The following is an 18,656-nucleotide window of genomic DNA, read 5'->3' on the forward strand; positions in this document are numbered from 1 at the left end:
TCAATAGAACTGATATGTATTTTGTGATGTCATCTGATATTAATGTATAAGCCAGTTAATATAATTTAAAAAAAATCATGATGAAAGAATTGATAATTCTCATCTTTCTAGACTACACAAGCTAGAGTGATATATCACGATGCTTAAAAACAACCAACAATGGGATATGAGATTACTGTAGCAACCGTGATCCCATTAACTCTTTCATAATTATCACTGAAACGACTAACCATTATACATCCATTATAATATTAGCATTAGGATCTTAATGAATACAAAATTTCGGATATGGCAATACATAATCAAAGATGCCCTCACTTTAGCAGTGCAAATCATGAGCTCAAACCAATATTAAAAATACCATCACTTTTTCTACACCCCAAAAGTGAATATACACGTGATCAATACTTATCAAACCTCCAAAAGAGAAAAGATCCTTTATAATGAAACAAAACCACCACAGTCCAATTCCAATATAATCAAATGAAATACATCTCCTAATTAAAAACTTAAAATCCAAAGCACTAATTAACACACACTCTCACTCACAAAATTGACTATTCCAAATACACATACAAATTCATGGGATCATGCAAAAAAAAAGTTAAAAAATAGAAAGAAAAAAAATAAAAATCATGGTACTACTGATGATGATACATTGTTGGTCCCCAGTCCTTTTTTGCATGGGGAAAGAAAGTGGGGCATCTTGTATTGGCAAGTCCCTTTTTGTACACAAATTTCTTATATATTACAACCCTCATTTCCCCATTTTCTTTCTAACCCTAATTACTACTAATATTTCTCTTCTTCTTCTTCTTCCATGGATCAAGAAATGCAACTACTCTCCTACTCCACCGCCCCACACCAATACGGGGCGGGGCGGGAGCAGTACGGGAGCCCGTCTCTTGACCTCCAGCTATCCATAAGCGTGGGGCCCTCGGCAGGGGAGTACCGGAGCAGAGTAGAGGCGCTCAAGTGGGAGGCGGCGGAGCAGATTCGGCTGGCGGCGATGGAGAAGGCCTATGCCGAGCACATGATGGAGCTGACGAGGAGGGAGATGGAGGCGGCGCAGTCGGAGTTTCTGAGGGCAAGGAGCCTCTGGGAGAGGGCGATGGAGGAGGTCCACCGGGCCGACAGCATGAGAGAGAAAGCTGCATCTTGCATGGAGATCACTTGTCTCTCCTGCTCCCACAAGTTTAGGCCTTGCCTTGATTAATCTTACCCTCTTCATTTTTTTTAATAATAATAAAAAAAATTGGTGTTATGGTTATGGACATATCACATATCTATCTATCTTGATTTCTGCGTGGTATTTTATATGTAGTGTATGATCAAGATATTATATAGGGAATTGGTGTATCATATATTGGGGGTGATAATGATGAATTGATGGAGTTGGATTTTGAGATTTGAATTGAGATGCTTTTTTTTTTCCTTCTCTGCAATGATTAAGATGGTTTGTTTTCACAAGTAGTAGTAGATATTTTAGTGTGATGATTTGATTCAAGGTGGGTGTTACATATTTCAGCAGGTACTACTACTTACAGAAGCATCATCTGTCTTTCTTGAAATTCTTAAAAGGTAAGGGCTTTTCTTTTCTTCTTTTAGCTAGCCTTTTTGCTTGATTTTATGTAGGATTACTCTAATTTCACTTTTTTTAGTAAAAATTATGTGTAATAAGTATATTTCATATAGTACTAGTATGCATTTAGGCAGTGATTAATCTTGTTGATGAAAAAACCTAGCTAGCTTAATTACTATGGATTCTGCTGCGGTTAAGCTGCTTCAAATTCCAGATATTCGGAATTTGCATAATCAATTTCCTCATTTTCTATATACGATTTCATTAATTAATACAGTAGTATAATTAACATAATTACATATATACTATATATATAGATTTGGCAGTGTTAAATTAAGTATATCAGCAAAGAACTTTGTCAATATCACTAAGATTTAATGGTGGAAAATTCAAAGTAATTGTGTGGCTGTAGAATTTTAGGGCCTCATCCGAGAAGAAGAAGAATGAAGGGTAAGTTGACTGAGTTTGAATGTAATTACTATAATTATCACTTAGTTAATAAATTCACGAAGATTAATCTTACCTGTTTTACGTCACACCGAGTGGAATTATCATCTTAAGGCCAAATAATTAACATTAGACGATGAAGTCAGCAATTTAATTGGTAAAATATTTTTTCTTTAATTAATAAATTAGAAATTCAACTCATTATTATTGATTCTTTAAAATTAAAAAGTACAAAAGTTAATCCTTGAAAAGTTTGCGAATGATGGGATCATGCGCTTAAGGGTAATATACTCGAATTTATTTGATGGATCGGCGAATTTTTGATGGTGATAAATGCAAGTAAAAATACGGATCACGACACAGAGAATTTACGTGGTTCGATTTACTGAGGTAAATCTACGTCCACGGGAAGAAAGGAGGGCAGAGTTGTATTGCTTGATCTGTTTTCTACAGCTTACAAATACAGACTTGCTATTTTATATTTTTATCTCTAGAGAGCGAGAGAGTCCAACCCTATCTATCTGATCTAGGTTCTATTTATACAAAGGACCAAGATCGTGGCATGCAGCACCATTTACTAGGTAGTGGATGTCGTGGAGATCGTGGCGATCTTGCATGGGTCCACTATCCTGCATGAGTTAATGACTGCTTGACACCACTAAATAGATCGTGGGTGTAGTGGAGGTGGAAATCCTGCATGAGTCCACTATCTCCTAGTTCGGTCGAATACTGAGACCGAACTGCTGAATTATTGCCGAGCAGCTTTTGCCGATCTGAGAGTAGAGCTTGATGCCGACCTGAGAGCAGAGTTTGATTGGTTGGCTTTTACCGAGCTGTAGGCTGGGGCCGAACTCTTTGGTTGTGCCGAACTGAACTCTTTAGTCATGCCGGACTGATACTCTTTGGTTGTGCCGAACTGATACTCTTTCTTGGGCTTTAGGCTGATGGGCTTTACTGCTGTTGGGCTTGTTTAGTACATACTCCATCATTATACATTGAACCAAGATCGTGGCATGCAGCACCATTTACTAGGTAGTGGATGTCGTGGAGATCGTGGCGATCTTGCATGGGTCCACTATCCTGCATGAGTTAATGACTGCTTGACACCACTAAATAGATCGTGGGTGTAGTGGAGGTCGTGGAGGTTCTGCATGAGTCCACTATCTCCCAGTTCGGTCGAATACTGAGACCGAACTGCTGAACTATTGCCGAGCAGCTTTTGCCGATCCGAGAGTAGAGCTTGAATGGTCGGCTTTTACCGAGCTGTAGGCTGGGGCCGAACTCTTTGGTAATGCCGAACTGATGGGTCGGCTTGTACCGAGCTGTAGGCTGGGGCCGAACTCTTTGGTAATGCCGAACTGATACTCTTCCTTGGACTTTGGGCTGATGGGCTGTCACTGCTATTGGACTTGTTTAGTCCGTACTCCATCATTATTCATGCTAGCTAGTTACTTTTATCGCTTCGAAATTTATAAAGAATCTGATTATATTAATTACTCCATATAACTTGAGCATGTGGAGCTTGCAGATATAGCTTCTTTTTTAATCTTAAATTTATGTACAATTAGTTTGTTTAACAGTATGCTTAGTTCAAATTAACTTTATCTTTTTGTCACCCTCATTATAGTCTAGTATAAAGCCATTTGATTTAGGGGTGAAAATAAGGATATATTATCAGGTGTTGTATTGGGTTGACGTACCTGACCTGATATCCCCCGGTATTAGATATTTGATATATATTCAATTTAATGGGATGGGTATGACTTATGGGATCGGATAATGAGATTTAAGATAAGTTAATTATTAGATAATCCGATCATGTATTGGATATTAACCAAACACGCGATTTATTGTTTAGAGTATTTTTTAAATTAGGTTTAGCGGTTTAGGGATCTTGGGATTGAGCTAAGTTATTTACTTAATTAAAATTAATTAGGTTAACTTTCTTGATCAAACTTCTACAAAAAAACCAATTCTCAAACTCCACTCTCATTCCTTCCATTTCTTTCTTTAAGTCTCTGTGTCGATTGCGTTGCTGCCTACACATATTCTCTTTTGTCGCCCCTCGATTAGTCACTGACCTTCCTTAATTAGCAATACAATTGACATTTTCAAATTCATAAAAAAGACATAATTAACATACAAAATAAAAATAATTTAATATATTCTCAATGATTTATAATTAGTTACGAATATATTTAAGAGTCGGGTATTTGAGTACTCGATTCGTCGGGTTCGGAAACCTGTGCCGGGTATTTGAGTACTCAAAAAACATATTGTGTGAGATGCCGATTGTTTCCTTAGACGATTTTTGAGTTTGGGGTATCCATGAGTACCGAAAGTTTTAATTTTGATTAATTTCATTTAGGCTGGGAAGTGAATGTTCATCTTTCATAATTAACCGTATACATAATGTCCAGAGCCTTTGTCCTAGAGGCAAGGAGTTTAGACATTATTGCATGAGGTGCTGAGTTCGAGCCCTTTTGACATTTAATGTCATATCTTCCATATCTTTTAATTAGTTATCTTTTGATTCATAATATCTTTTCATATATTGTTTTCTTATTCCATAAGCTAGTATTCTAGTATTATAAATATGGATAGGTTGTTATCATTTTATTCAGTCAATGAATATATGAAATTATCATTCTTTTGGCTCAATTGATTGGCAAACAAGAAACCTCTCCTAAGGCTGCCGACGAGACTGATCTCGCCCTCAGCCGCCCTTCGCCGGAGTAGTCACCGACCCAAATACGTTGGGCGCTCGACAACGACGGTACTAGTTTCTTGATTGTGATTGGAATTCGAACGTTGAGGATCAAGATCCTTAACAACTGGTGCTTTCATTGAGAGCTCACACTCCACAACACCGATCAAACCATAGCTACGTCGCTGCCCGACGGGAATCCACCCGCGCACAGCAACTAGCCACACTGACATCAGTTGTAATTTCCTCCTATCTATAGTATATGAGTTTATTTGTAATTTCCTCCCTTATATAGGAGTTAATTTAAAAAAAAATTAACCGTATACATAATTGATTTTTTTTAGCATCATTATCAGAATTTATTTGATCTTACTTTTCCTTCTAATGAGATATACTAGTATGAATTAAGCAAATGTGTGTTCAGATTATTAAAAAGCGTAAAGTTCCAATCTATCTTACTAAACAATGAATTAATTTATACTATTTTGATCTATTAAGGGGCATTTAATCCCATAATATAACGATTGATTATTTGTACTGTTATTACTAAAATTTCTCCACTTCCTCCTTTTAAATGGAATATGAATCAAACAAAATTAGTTCAAATGTTAGATATTATCAAGCAAATTAAGATATCCAAAGTTTCATTTATCATGGTAACCAATGAATTAACCTCTATCTAGTGAATCATCAAAAAGTAAACGTTCACTTAAACTAATCCTAAAATTTACTTTTATTAAGATATAATGGCCTTATGTACGTTCTTGTAAACTGAGTGAACTAGTCTTGGTTCCAAATAAATTAGTATTAAAAAGTAAACTTATTTTTACCAAAAAAAAAGGTTAAGTTCAAATGAAGTTTTAATTTCCACACTAGTCTAACACGGGATATAATCGCAACATACAGAAGCGGTAACTATTCTCATCATAATTATTCTTATTTATAATATATACTACGTTTTTATTTTAATATTTCACCATTATTATTATCATCGTTAATTTTATAAATTAAATTCATACAAATCAAATGTGGTTTGACAGTATGGAAATAATTAAACAAATTAGAGAAAATAATAACGTAGTATCCAAATTTATGTGGTCTTAAATTAATGATAACAACATGGGTTATGGTTATGGTTATGGTTATGGTCATTCACGGTCATAGTTTGTAGATATTAGAAAAAGGCAAATGAATCAAAACAAAAAGTAAACACCAATTCAATTAACAAAAAGACAATGTAGAGCTGTACACAATTGCTATGCATTCAGCTTTTTGTAACTTTTATATCACCTAAAAACCAAACACCCACTATTCAATGATCCTGCACTGAATGAGAAGACGACATCTTTGGATATGATGATAAATTTTACTAAAACCATATATTGGAATCTTGAATTTAAGATGTCCAGTCAACTAAGTTTGACCAATAATTAAATTTTAGAAATTAAATGATATAGCGTCGATCCACGTTCTGCGTAGATGACCGGAGTATATTCACTTTCTCAAATCCGATTCCCGGTGAGTGAAAAATAGTGGATAAAAGTTGGTCACATTGTAGCTTTTGATAAAGCTATGAGTTGAAAGTGTAGGGAGTAATTAACTAGTGTTAATTATCCCACATAGGAGATGAGACACATCTTTAAATGTGTATTTATTAAGTGACTTACTACACTTAGTAATTATCGTGGACTAAGATGGGTGAAAGAGCCCACACGTGCGCACACGCGCGCCGAGCCGTGCCCGTGCCCTTGGTCTTTGGGCTTGTCCCTGGATCCAGAAGCTCTGCCCTCTCATCTTCTAGTTCGCCGGAGCTCTGTTGATTGCGGTGTTGCTTCACTAGAGACGTATTCGTTTTATCTTTGGGGACGACACGCCAAACCGAGAGCACTACCGGGGCGTATCTCGTCTTGCGAAAAGAGGCCTCCTCGACTCGGCTAAGTTTTATTTCCAGTTTACAGTTTCGATTTTATTGTAATTTCCAGTTTTAGTTCTTCCTTCTTGGGTTGTATTACGCACGATATTGTTTATATCTTGTAATCCCGAAACGCATTTTCCCCAAACACCATCAACTATATATCTGTCTCATTTTCTTTCCATCTCTCTATATACTAACATATCCGATATTCCTACCTAGCCAGTAGTTACAAACAAATTAATGAGTACTTTGATTATTGCCTAAATTTACATCGGCCTCTGTTGATTGTGTAAATAATTACCACTAATTATAATCTTTTTAATGGTGGTTATTGCTTCAAGAATATTGAAACATTTGATCTTAAAACCTCATTATTAAGTTGTTATATGTGTTTACCTTCAATAACTGAAATGTAAATAATTAAAGAGAGAACAATTGAATTTATGCTATCAATTGTTCTAATTGAGAAATACTCCTATGATCAATTCTACTGGAATTTTATTCGAAACAATTGTCGTATGGTATAAATGGGGATTCTATTCGAAACCAACACAAAAATCTCAATTCTATTGGAAATATTGGCCTATGATCTTTCAAAACCAACAGTATTTTATATTCAATTTTTGGGTAATTGACTTACAGCTACAGTTGCTTCTTCGGATTGCAGCTGGGGAGTATGGCATTGGCATTGGCATTTGGCAACAGAATAAAGCTAACATAAAAATTATCAAATTTTATTCACCATATCTATTGGGGCAGGTACTTCACTGAGTAATAACTCAAACCAGAATAAGATACACTTATAATTTGACCTTTGTCATGTTTTTGTTTTTGTTTTGTCACAGTGTATACGTACTAAAACTTTTGCCAATAATATAATTAGTACAGATTCGAACACAACTTGCCTAGAATGATGAAGTTGGTGAATGAATTAATTTGAGCAACGTATATTACAAAATTTGAAAAAAAATAAATACTTTTATACAAGGGTTCTGATAAACTAGTAGTATAACAAAAAATAATATATCACATTGTCTCACCCATTGAGGTGCTTACAAATCATGGAAAATAGACTCATTGAGGTGCTTACAAATCAGCGCGGGAAATAGTTATTGGGTCCGCCGGTGGATACCCTTGGTAATACCAAAAAAATAATCCATCACATTTATATAATTCGAGTAAAAGGGCACTGCGATCATCTCCAACCATTTACACCAAACTCAAACCCATTTTTGAGTATACGTCACACAAAAAGTAGTTTTACTCCAACCATTTACACAAAATTCAAAATTTACACCATTTTTGAGTTTTTGTCTCACAAAATTTTTGCAGTAAAACCATATTTGGTGTGGTTTCACAAAAAACACTAAAAATGGGTTTGAGTTTGGTGTATGGTTGGAGAAGATTTCTACACCAAAACTCATTTTTGGAGTATGGTTGGAGATGGTCGAAGAATCAAGAATCGGCCAATTAAGAAGCTTCAATCTTCAAAATCAGACGTATCGACAAAATGTTCTAAAGAGTGGAGTATATAGTTACTGCATTAACCATTAATTTAACTGCATTCAAAAGAGGAGTATATATTTTTGTTGCCTCTGGGATTTAAACCCAATATCTACATTTAAATTCGTTAAGAAGATGCGTTGATTTTATGACCCAATGGCAGAAAATGGTTCCTAATATGAGAAGGTTTAGTGATAATTGTAAGTATTGGTGAGAAGTGATACTCATTTTCAACCATTTAATCACAAAGATCTATGATGGATGCATTTTTTACTTGATTAATGTAATTCTCATTAAGAGCAAAGCTTTTATATTTATTCGTCCCATTTTTTCATTGATTTTATCTATTTGTTAATTCATTCTACAAAATAGATTCCTGCGTCTCTATCATTTTCACATATCTTGCTGCAATTTCTCGCATTTTCATATCATGTGTCGTGTCGTGTCGTCTCTTCTTCTAACTCAAATCCAGTCAAATCAATCTCATTTGTTCATCATTTATTTTCTATCTCGATCGATTTCGATCAATCTACTAAAAAAATATGGTAATACACAAATTTTATAATGAAATCCTTTCAAAGAAATAGTAAACATATTATTCTTACCAAAAACATCATGATTGGGATGAATAATAATGAGATCTAATGGAGCAAGACATATAAGAATAAATAATGCATCTAGAAATTGTGTGTCAAATGTTGACAGCTTTTGCACTTCCAGTCAATTTATTTTGACAAAGCAAAAGCAAACAAAGCAAAAAAAAAGATGGGCGTAGGACCCTTTTCTTTGAGTAATCATCAACACAGTTATTATGACAAATCCTTAACATTTTTTGTCTTTTCAAATTGTCACTATTCAATTGAAACTTGACTAAAGGATCTTATTTATATTCATAACTGATTAGTCGTTTGGGACCATCCATCCCATATTTTTGGTGAATGAACAAATAATTCTAAGTCATCTATCTCATTTTTCTTAAATGAACAAATAATTTTAAAAATTAAATTGAAAGATCACTTCACGGTGGGCTCAATGACATTTGTCATCAACCAACAAGTTCACAAATGCCCAGCTTAGACCTTCACTCATTCTCCTTTGCACGATCTAGCAAAGATCCAACTTGAATAACATAATTAAAAATATAACTTTTTTATGCTAATTTGTTTCTGCATTAATAAGCAATACCACATCTCAATCTACAATGCAAACACACTCAAGACAAAAGGTCACACCCTTCCAATGAGAACAGGTGCCTTGGGAATTTAACTTGTGACTAAGATTTCAGATGATTACATAATTGGATGCATTCCTATTATTTTTAGTTTTTACTGCCTCTGAATGAATGTCTGATCATGGAATAGTGTACAATACATGACCTTATACACAGTAAATTTCCCGAAACAATTTTAAACAAATAAAAAAGAAAAAGTGGCAGTAATAAGAGTATAGAGAGAGGTTAATGATTCATAAATTTGAGCCATTTTAGAAAATGTGCAGAAAGCACGGTGGCAAAGATTACTTTTGGAGGTGTGTATGAAAGTTTCATCTTTGTGGGACTCAAACACTGACAATTTGGAAATGGGAAAATAATATGTATTGCAACAGTTTTGGAGTAGGTTGCTTTTATCACTGCCCATAAATAAAAGTCCAAACAATAAAGTGCTTCTTCATTATTCACTCCAAATCTTCAATTATTATTGTTCTTGCCGGCCGGCTTCATGTGGGATGTTGCTACTACCTTCCCTCAAGTCCCCATCGCGCCAACGTTTGTTCAAACGTGTATAAGAGCATGCTTAACGCGGCAGGCCAGACCGTAGTTGGGTCCCGGCCCGCGTCACGCGGCGTTGGAGACGAGCATTTTGCGGCCTGGGCCGGTCCCGGGGACGCGGTCCGGCCCAGCGTTAATTGGTGTTCGGGCCTGACCGGGCCGCAACTTCAATTTTTTTATTTTTAAAATTCGAAAATTTATCTATAAATACCACTCCACCCATTTTCATATCCATTCAACTTCATTTCTCTCCCTAAAATTTGAAAAAATGCCTCCTCGTCAAAGAGCAATCGAAACTCAAAGGCCCGAATGTTAGAGGCGGCGATACCGGCAATCCAATAAGAAATCAACAATGAAGTGGAACGCTACCAAGCTGTTGTTCAAGCGTGGAACGAACAACACCTCCGGGTACCACGTACTCGGATGTATATCCACCGAGACCGTGAATAAGCTGGTTTGCGGCTTTTCACAGATTAATTCTCTAGAGATCCTCGATGGAGTGATCAGATGTTCCGTCGCCGGTTCCGGATGCGGAGGCCTTTGTTCCTGCGCATCGTCAACGCAGTTGTAGCTCGTGACTTGTATTTCAAGCAAACCATCGATGCTGTGGGAGGGCAAAGTATATCGACTTTGCAGAAATGCACATCTGCCATACGTCAACTCGCTTACGGAACTATTTCAGATATGTTCGATGAGTATCTCCATGTAAGCGAGCATACTGGATGGGATTGCCTAGCTAAATTCTGTCGGGCAGTCATCGAAGCATTCAAGGATACATACTTGAGAAAGCCAACGACCGACGACGTTAGGAAGTTGGTGAACATGCACGAGCGGACCCACGACTTCCCAAGGATGCTGGGCAGCATCGACTGTATGCACTGGCAGTGGAAGAATTGCCCAACGGCTTGGAGAGGACAATACACTAGCGGGCACAAGGGCACACATCCCACGATTGTGTTGGAGGCCGTTGCCGACCAACGATTGTGGATCTGGCATGCCTACTTTGGTGTCGCTAGGTCGAACAACGACCTCAATGTGTTGAACGAGTCTCCATTGTTCAACGATTTGTGTGTCAGGCGAGCGCCGAACGTAGAGTTTACGACCAACCACCGTCGGTATAGTATGGGATACTATCTGGTAGACGGGATCTACCCTCGATTGCCCGCGTTCTTGAATACTATCACATGTCCGACGACGGATCGGAGGGCATTGTTTGCCCAAAAGCAAGAGGCGGCTCGGAAAGATGTGGAGCGTGCATTCGGAGTCCTCCAAGCACGGTGGGCTATTGTGAAGGGAGCGGCCCGTGGTTGGCAGCGTTCACTAATCGCCGACATCATATATGCATGTATCATAATGCATAACATGATCGTTGATGACGAGGAAGAAAATGTTACTTTGTGGAGGGACGATCCGCTCTCTAGCACCGGGAGTAACTACACTGTCACCGCCCCGCCCGTGCAGGGTGTTCCTCCCGACATTCGCAATGTCATGGCCCGTTCAGCTGCGATGCGCCAAGAAGAATTACACACTCGCCTCCAAGCCGATCTAATTGAAGAGATTTGGACACGCACCAACGTTTTCCTGACGTTATGTTTTGATGTTTATTTTATTTTATTTTTTGTATTTTAAATTTTCTATGTTGTAATTTTCAATTTCCGAATGAAGAAAAACTTTTCAGTGTTTTAAATTTTTCAGCAATTTTCATTTCACGTGAAAAATAGGTTGTAAATTGTGAATAGTGCAATTTAATAGTTGTTGCCCGGGATGTGGCCTGCAGGGTTAGAGCAATTGTGGCCTGAGACTCAAATTTAGGGAAATGATAATGTGGAGGGGACTTGAGACCTGAAATGAGGACGGGTTAATGATGCTCTAATTGTCTCTAATTTAATCTATCCAACGCGAAAACCCAATCCTTTGTTTGATATAGGAGATAAAGGTTTTTAAGAAATATGATTCCAAAGATTATGATTTGTAGGATTTTATATGATTCATAAGAAAATGATTGTTGGAAATATAAATATAATTATTATGTTTGGGAACACGTTAGGATTCTAAAACTATAATATTTATTTACATTAAATAATTTAATGAATTAGAAATACAAATAAAAATAATAGAGTATATTCATAGAAACTTTTGAAATGACATATATTTAATATATTTAATATACAATTAATAAAGTAAGATAAATTAAAACAAGTGATTAAAATAAATGGAGGTTGAATGACTTGAATCGCATATCACTAGAGAAAAAAATGTTTTCTAAACTAGAAATTTTTTATTTTTAAGAGATAAACTAAAATGAAATAATTTCTTTTTTAAAAGAACGATAAGAATTTAATAAACTATAGGAGTATTAAATAAACTACTGGTTTAAATAGAATATTATAAAAATTAACAAGCAATAATCCATAAAGTCGACTGCAATAAACTTTTAAAAAAGCCTAATAATTCTATTAGTAATTCGTTTAAAATAGAGCAAAATTATCATACTCCCGTGTAAATATTTAGTAGCATCAATTAAATTTTAATATTTGAGCAACTTTTTGACCTTGGCGTAATTGATTTTCCCGTGTAAATATTTAGTTTAATTGATATACACATAATACTTCAGAGAAAAAAAGGTAAATTGATAATGTATATATATTTTTAAACTTTTTAAAAAGATAATTACATCTTTTTAAAAAAATAATGAAGAATTCCAATAGAAAAGGGTAAATTGGAAAAAGTATACGAAAATAACTATTACCATATTTACCTTTTATGTGGAGAAGATGTAAAGATCTAGATACCTATTTTAAATTGAAGAAGGTATAATACATTCTCTAAGTACATGTCTCTGTTTTATGAAGAAAATATAAATATGGTAGTTATTTCTCTTTGTCTCTCTATTTACCTTCTCTCTTAGAGATGACACTCTAATAACATTTCCAAAGGAAATAGGTAAATTGATAAGATATATTTTTCATTTACTTATTCAAAAAGGCAAATATATCTTCTTAAAACGTAAAACGTAGTGAATTTTAAGGGAAAAAGGTAAATTGAAACAAGTGTACAAAAATAGCTACCAAATGAAGAAGAGGTAAAGATACTTTTATAAAATTAAAAAGTAGTATAATATTCTCAAATATCCTTCCCATTGAAAAAAACAGTTTTCATAAAGAAGAATTAAATATTTTAGTAGTTGTTTCTCTTTTAAGTATCTATTTACCTCCTTCCTTAGAGAGTATAGAGAAAAAAGATAAGAGAATAAATAAAACAGAGCAGTTGCATAGAATGAGAGGAGAAACTAGAGATGTTGAGAAGAAAAAAATCTGATTTTAAAATTAATGGAAAAGAGATACCTAGGTTTAGAAGGAGAAAAAGAATAGTTAATATCTACATATCTTTCCTTTTTAGGAATCAAATTACTTTTTTTTTTATTAAATCAAACACATGAATTTAATATTTCAGAATCAGATTATATTCCGTATTTTCTCCAAACACAGATATATAACAACTAGAAATCAGATTATGGAAATTATAGCACAATCCATGTCAAACGAAAAAGACATCAATACCACTTATATTATATACCAATTTATAGAGTTCCACCTTCTTGTCTTAAAAGATGAAGTAACAAAAACAAAGAAAGAAACATGAAAACTTGAATTGGCAGCCTTAGCTTCTAGTCTTGATTAAAGAAAGGAAACGAGTAGTTGGATCTAATTTCCATGCTACTCCATATAACATGTTATGAACTTTCTTATTGATACAACATAAAGGAAGGTCTCCGCTTCATATTGAAGAAAGCCTGACAATCAAATGCACAATAAGAACATTACTAGTTTTACTCTGTTCTTAGCAGAAGAGGTTCAACCTCCAACCATTTATTCCCAGCTCATCTTTATCCCTCCTAAATTAAAGCCTTGCCAACGTTTTGCCTACCTGAGGTATAAAAGATTCAACAATGATGAAGCTTTTTTATGTTAATATGAACCGATAATAAAATAAAATTATACTCTACATAGGTAAAGAGTTACCAGCAAATGACACAAAATTTATACTCCGTGTAGGTAAAGTTTCATCATTATTGATTATTGTATCTTTTATAACTCACATGGGCAAAGAGTTAGACACGTCGAAGCATAACTGATAAAGTGTAGGAGTATTAAAATGAACACGAAAGAATCATGAGATATCATTTCGATGTAAGATTGATCCACTCAAACATGTTATAAATCACTATAAAATTTCTCTCAAGTTTGTAGAGAACAACTATGAAAGCAGTTCTCTGGATTGTACCTAGGCAGTTTAACATTTTAACTAAAAACATTGAGTTTGAATTTATTAGTAGCTATTTCACGACAAAATAATCTGGTTGCGTGTATGATATGTATTCTTGACGTTTTTTAGTTATTTCACCACAGAACAATCTGGATGCGTGTATGGTATATATTGTTGACGTTTTTCAACCACAACACCATTTTCCTTATGTATAAACGCCATAGTTTGACTCACAAGTAATGACGCTATGTATATTTTTTTGGTTGGATCGAACCGAGGCAATTTAACTAAAAATATTGAGTTTGCATATATTCGTACCACAAATAATCTGGACGCGTGTATGGCATATATTACTACTATTTACATTTTTCAATCAAACAACGCCATTTTCGTTATACATAGTTTAACTCACCCGTAATGGCATTACGTATATTTTTTGTGTTGGATCGAACCAAAGCAATTTAACTAAAATCATTGAGTTTGAATTTATCGTAGATATTTCACCACAAAATAATTGTTGCATGTATGGTATATATTGCTGGTGTTTCTCAATCAAACAACGCTATTTTTTAAGCATAGATGATATATAGTTTAACTCACCACTAATGATGTTTCGTATATTTGTTCGGTTGGATCGAACCGAGGTACTTTAACTAAAAACATTGAGTTTAAATTTATTATCACCCTAAAATAATCTGGTTGCATATATAGTATATATACTATATTGTTGGCATTTTTTAGTCAAATAATGTCATTTTGTTTATGTAGAGAAGATATAGTTTAACTCACCAATAATGACTGTTAGGTTGCATTAAATTAAATTTGCTAAAAAAATATCAAAGGTAAATTGATAATTTTTCGGCTGAGTTCTTAAATTAGAGGCAATTTGCCCCATACCATAAATAAAGCTATATGTCTGTGCAAGTAAATTTTAAAATAAGGGCATCATGGATAGTGGCTGTTCCGCGTCCTCGCCCTCTGAATTGAGCAATGCTTCCGCTACCTCCGGTGGAAGCGGCGGCGATGGCGGCGCTTCCAAGTTCCTTGCCAACCTCCCCTCTCGCGGCAACTTCTCCTCGACCGTTCTCTCCTCTTGCTTGGCAAGTTTCTCATCCCCCAAGCCCTCGGATTATTCCTTTTTTTTTATAATTGTTTCTGTTTTATCATATAATAGCTCAACCGTATATATGTTGCTACTTCAATGTGAATTCTCTATTTCCTTGTACAATGTTAGCGAAAATTGATAGCTTTTCTTAAGATATTTTTCTAGGGTTCTTCTCTTTCCCATTTCGATCAAGGCATTTTTTCGGCTGTGATTTCCCCCCATTTTTACACGAATTATAGTACTTGCATGAAGATCTAGTAAATTTGCTGTTTGCAACATTCGCGATTAGTCGGAATTCACCAGGAGTGAAATGAAAGGAATTGATGCAGAAAATGTTTCATTTATATAATAACCTATATACTATTGCTGGGATGATATTAGAAAGATGAAGTCTCTTAATCATAATTTGGAGTTCCTGCATTGCTACTCGTGGCCTGAACTCTTCATTTCTTCCTTCATGTGAAAAAGTTCTTCCTGATTAATACAACTGCGAGGTGTTTATGGCATTTTCGAAGATTAATGCTTAGAATCCTCGTGTGGTGAAGGAAACATGTTGCTAAGTAAAAGGTTAGATTCACTGAAAGTAAAAAGGTTATTTCTAGGTTCACTTTGGGGCGATGACCGAAATGTAGTGCTGAAAGTAAAAGGTTATTTCTAGGTTCACTTTGTAGATTCGCTGTAACTTTATTTTCTAGGATGCCAATGCATATTTGGAGGTTTTGTAAAGGTTGTTTTATAGGTTTCTTGAGTAATCATGGAAATGTGACGGAGAATTATTTATATGCAAATCGCAATTCAAAGCATTCTCTGGGAGAACCATGGATCAACTAAAGCTAATGAATAACTGGATCTCACATTTGTGATCTGCTGGATGTAATAACAGCAAAAATGTTGTCTTGGTTATCTATCTTCTTAATGTCACTTTTATCTCCTCAGAAGATGTTGGTATATTTTTCAGTTTTCATCTGTGTTCATGGTTTTACATGCTTACAATACATGCAGGGAGGGGCACGTGTTTACATTTGTTATCGTGATACATCACCTCCAGGTACTTTTATGTAGTTCTCTCTATTAGCCTTTAAACTTTAAACAAGAAAAAAGTATTATGTGATTAAAATTGGTTATTACCTTCATATGCACATTAAAAACAACAGTGATCTTGTCTTAAACACTTGATTCATCTATGATGTAAAGATTTCTTTTTTAGTTTGTATGTTTCAGTGTCACTAATCTTCAGCCTTAATCTTCTTCAGACAAATTTTTAGTATTCTTTTCTATGACAATTTGATGGAAAGTGATGAAGAACACAGACATCAGATTAAGCTCCATTTCGTTTTCCTTTTCTATCATTATATAGGAAGCTTGCATAACTTGGTTCTTGTTTTTCGGTTTTATCTGTTCTCTTCTTTCGTAATCTATTTTGCTTATGGTCACTATAATCATGCTTATCTCATCTGTTTTTTAACCAGATAACCAGGTTATAAGAACAAACCAGACGAATATACTGATCAGATCTCTTATGCTTATGAAACAAAAGGGTGATTCGGGTTCAAAAGATGGGAAAGGAGCTGGTTCAAGTCAGGGCTCAAGAAAAAGGTAATGGGTCCACAATTATATTGATATTTTCTTATTATTTTGGCTTCATACTCCATCGAACTGCAACTTTCCAGGGCTGCTGAGAAATCTTTGGATGGTAAAGATGTTGGAAAGAAAGCAATGTTTAGCACTCAGCATGGTTCTTCTCAAGGTGAGTGTATCTTAAGTTGTTTTACAGTATCATTGAACAAATGAAGAACTATAAGAAGTGTAATTTCACATACTACGGTTGGAAAGACTATCTACAAGCTGTGTGTTTGTGGCAATGTGGCATGATGTTGTCTTCTTGTATGTATTTCATCAAATGAAGTTAACGTTGTAACTGTGAAGAATTGTGTTTGCCTCATTTGCAGTAAAGTCACTTTACTCATTGACAACCTCCAGTCATGATTTTTCTGAAAATTTTTATGTGACAAACTAAGGGAATATAGGAATGGTTAAATTAAAGAGAAATCACTTTGAATTTCCTATTAACTGGATCATTTATCTCTCAAGTCGTTCTTGAGAACAGAACGAAGATATTAGTGGTAATGGTTAGTGATTCTGATACTGTCTTGTCAGAAACGAAACCCTGTATTATTCTGTTATCAAACATTTTAGGAGTCCTCTCTTGTTGACTTGTTTCTTGGAAGTATATCTTATTACATACTGTATCATTTTTTGTCGATGAAACACTATATTTTTGGATGATCATACAGAACTGCAGAGCTTGACAGTAGATAAACTTCGTGCTCTGCTTAGAGATAAAGGGCTTTCAGCGACAGGGAGAAAGGCAAGTTTTCTGATGTCAATGAACTTCCTTTCTAGGATAACCTATCTTCAATTTGATTCATGGATTTATGCTTTACACTATCTTAATTGCAGGACGAGTTGATTGCTCGCTTAAGAGGTGTGAATGGCTAGGCTCTAGCATTGTTAAGTTGAGAGATTAATTACTTTTCAACTCTGTAGAAATATTTTGAACTGCATCAATATCATTGTGTTTTTGAAACGGATATTAAGTCTTATCTTCTGTACTGCAATTTGGACTGTTGTGGCTTGATTCTAAGAAACTTGTCTCCCTAAGATGGGGCTTTGGATTATAAGTAGACTTCTCCAAAGTTCAAAATCTTCCGTCTGTCTCTTTAATTTTTGGTAGCCGAGTGGATTTGGATCCTCTGCTCTGCACTTGTCTATACGATGACAACAATCTCGAACATAGCTGCACAAGTGAAACATGCATGGTTTTCGTGTTTTGCCTCTGCTTGGTGCTTTATAGGTGGCCTCTTTTTTTCTGATAAAATCCTTCAATTATTCGGTCATATTAGTTATAATTATAACTTACTCCCCAATATAAGTGCTTTATTAATGTAAATGTTCTATTTCGAAAACGCTATTATTGAATCAAGAGAATATGTTAAATGCAGAGATTCAAAGCTAGAGTTTTTGGTGCCTACAAATCAGCGTGGGGAATAGTCACTGGGTCCGTCGGTGGATACCCTTGGTAATTACAAAAAAAACTAGAGTTTTTGGTGTTCCTTTGGCATCACTTGCATACAATTTTAACCCAATTGCCGAATATACATTTTTTTTCAAATATTGTACTTCATTTTAATTTATTTTAAAACAATAAAACCTTATACTTACATAGTAGTGTACGAGCTTTGATTTATTTATTGATTACTATTTGACCGACATAACAACTGGTCACACTACTCGGAAATAGTATTTCTTTGACAATATATTGCGCTAGAGACTTTGTAAGTATTGGATTTGGCCCATTAGGCA

The 18,656-nt window shown here is 35.0% G+C and overlaps 2 protein-coding genes across 2 annotated transcripts; both read left to right on the forward strand.

Annotated features, from left to right (window-relative positions):
• The first annotated feature begins 750 nt into the window (after positions 1-750).
• Positions 751-1,414, forward strand: LOC121751172 (protein indeterminate-domain 14-like). Its single transcript, XM_042145890.1, has one exon. The coding sequence runs from the start codon at positions 821-823 to the stop codon at positions 1,214-1,216; it is 396 nt and encodes a 131-aa protein (XP_042001824.1). The 5' UTR covers positions 751-820; the 3' UTR covers positions 1,217-1,414.
• A 13,680-nt stretch (positions 1,415-15,094) lies between these two features.
• On the forward strand, positions 15,095-17,974 carry LOC121750150. The gene is made up of 6 exons (XM_042144623.1): positions 15,095-15,288; positions 16,296-16,341; positions 16,763-16,889; positions 16,964-17,040; positions 17,588-17,661; positions 17,754-17,974. Exons 1-6 carry the CDS (start codon positions 15,136-15,138, stop codon positions 17,790-17,792), a joined length of 516 nt encoding a protein of 171 aa, XP_042000557.1. The 5' UTR covers positions 15,095-15,135; the 3' UTR covers positions 17,793-17,974.
• Positions 17,975-18,656: the final 682 nt, after the last annotated feature.

The sequence above is a fragment of the Salvia splendens genome, chromosome 10 (genome assembly GCF_004379255.2).
Source record: "Salvia splendens isolate huo1 chromosome 10, SspV2, whole genome shotgun sequence".
Lineage (NCBI taxonomy): Eukaryota > Viridiplantae > Streptophyta > Magnoliopsida > Lamiales > Lamiaceae > Salvia > Salvia splendens.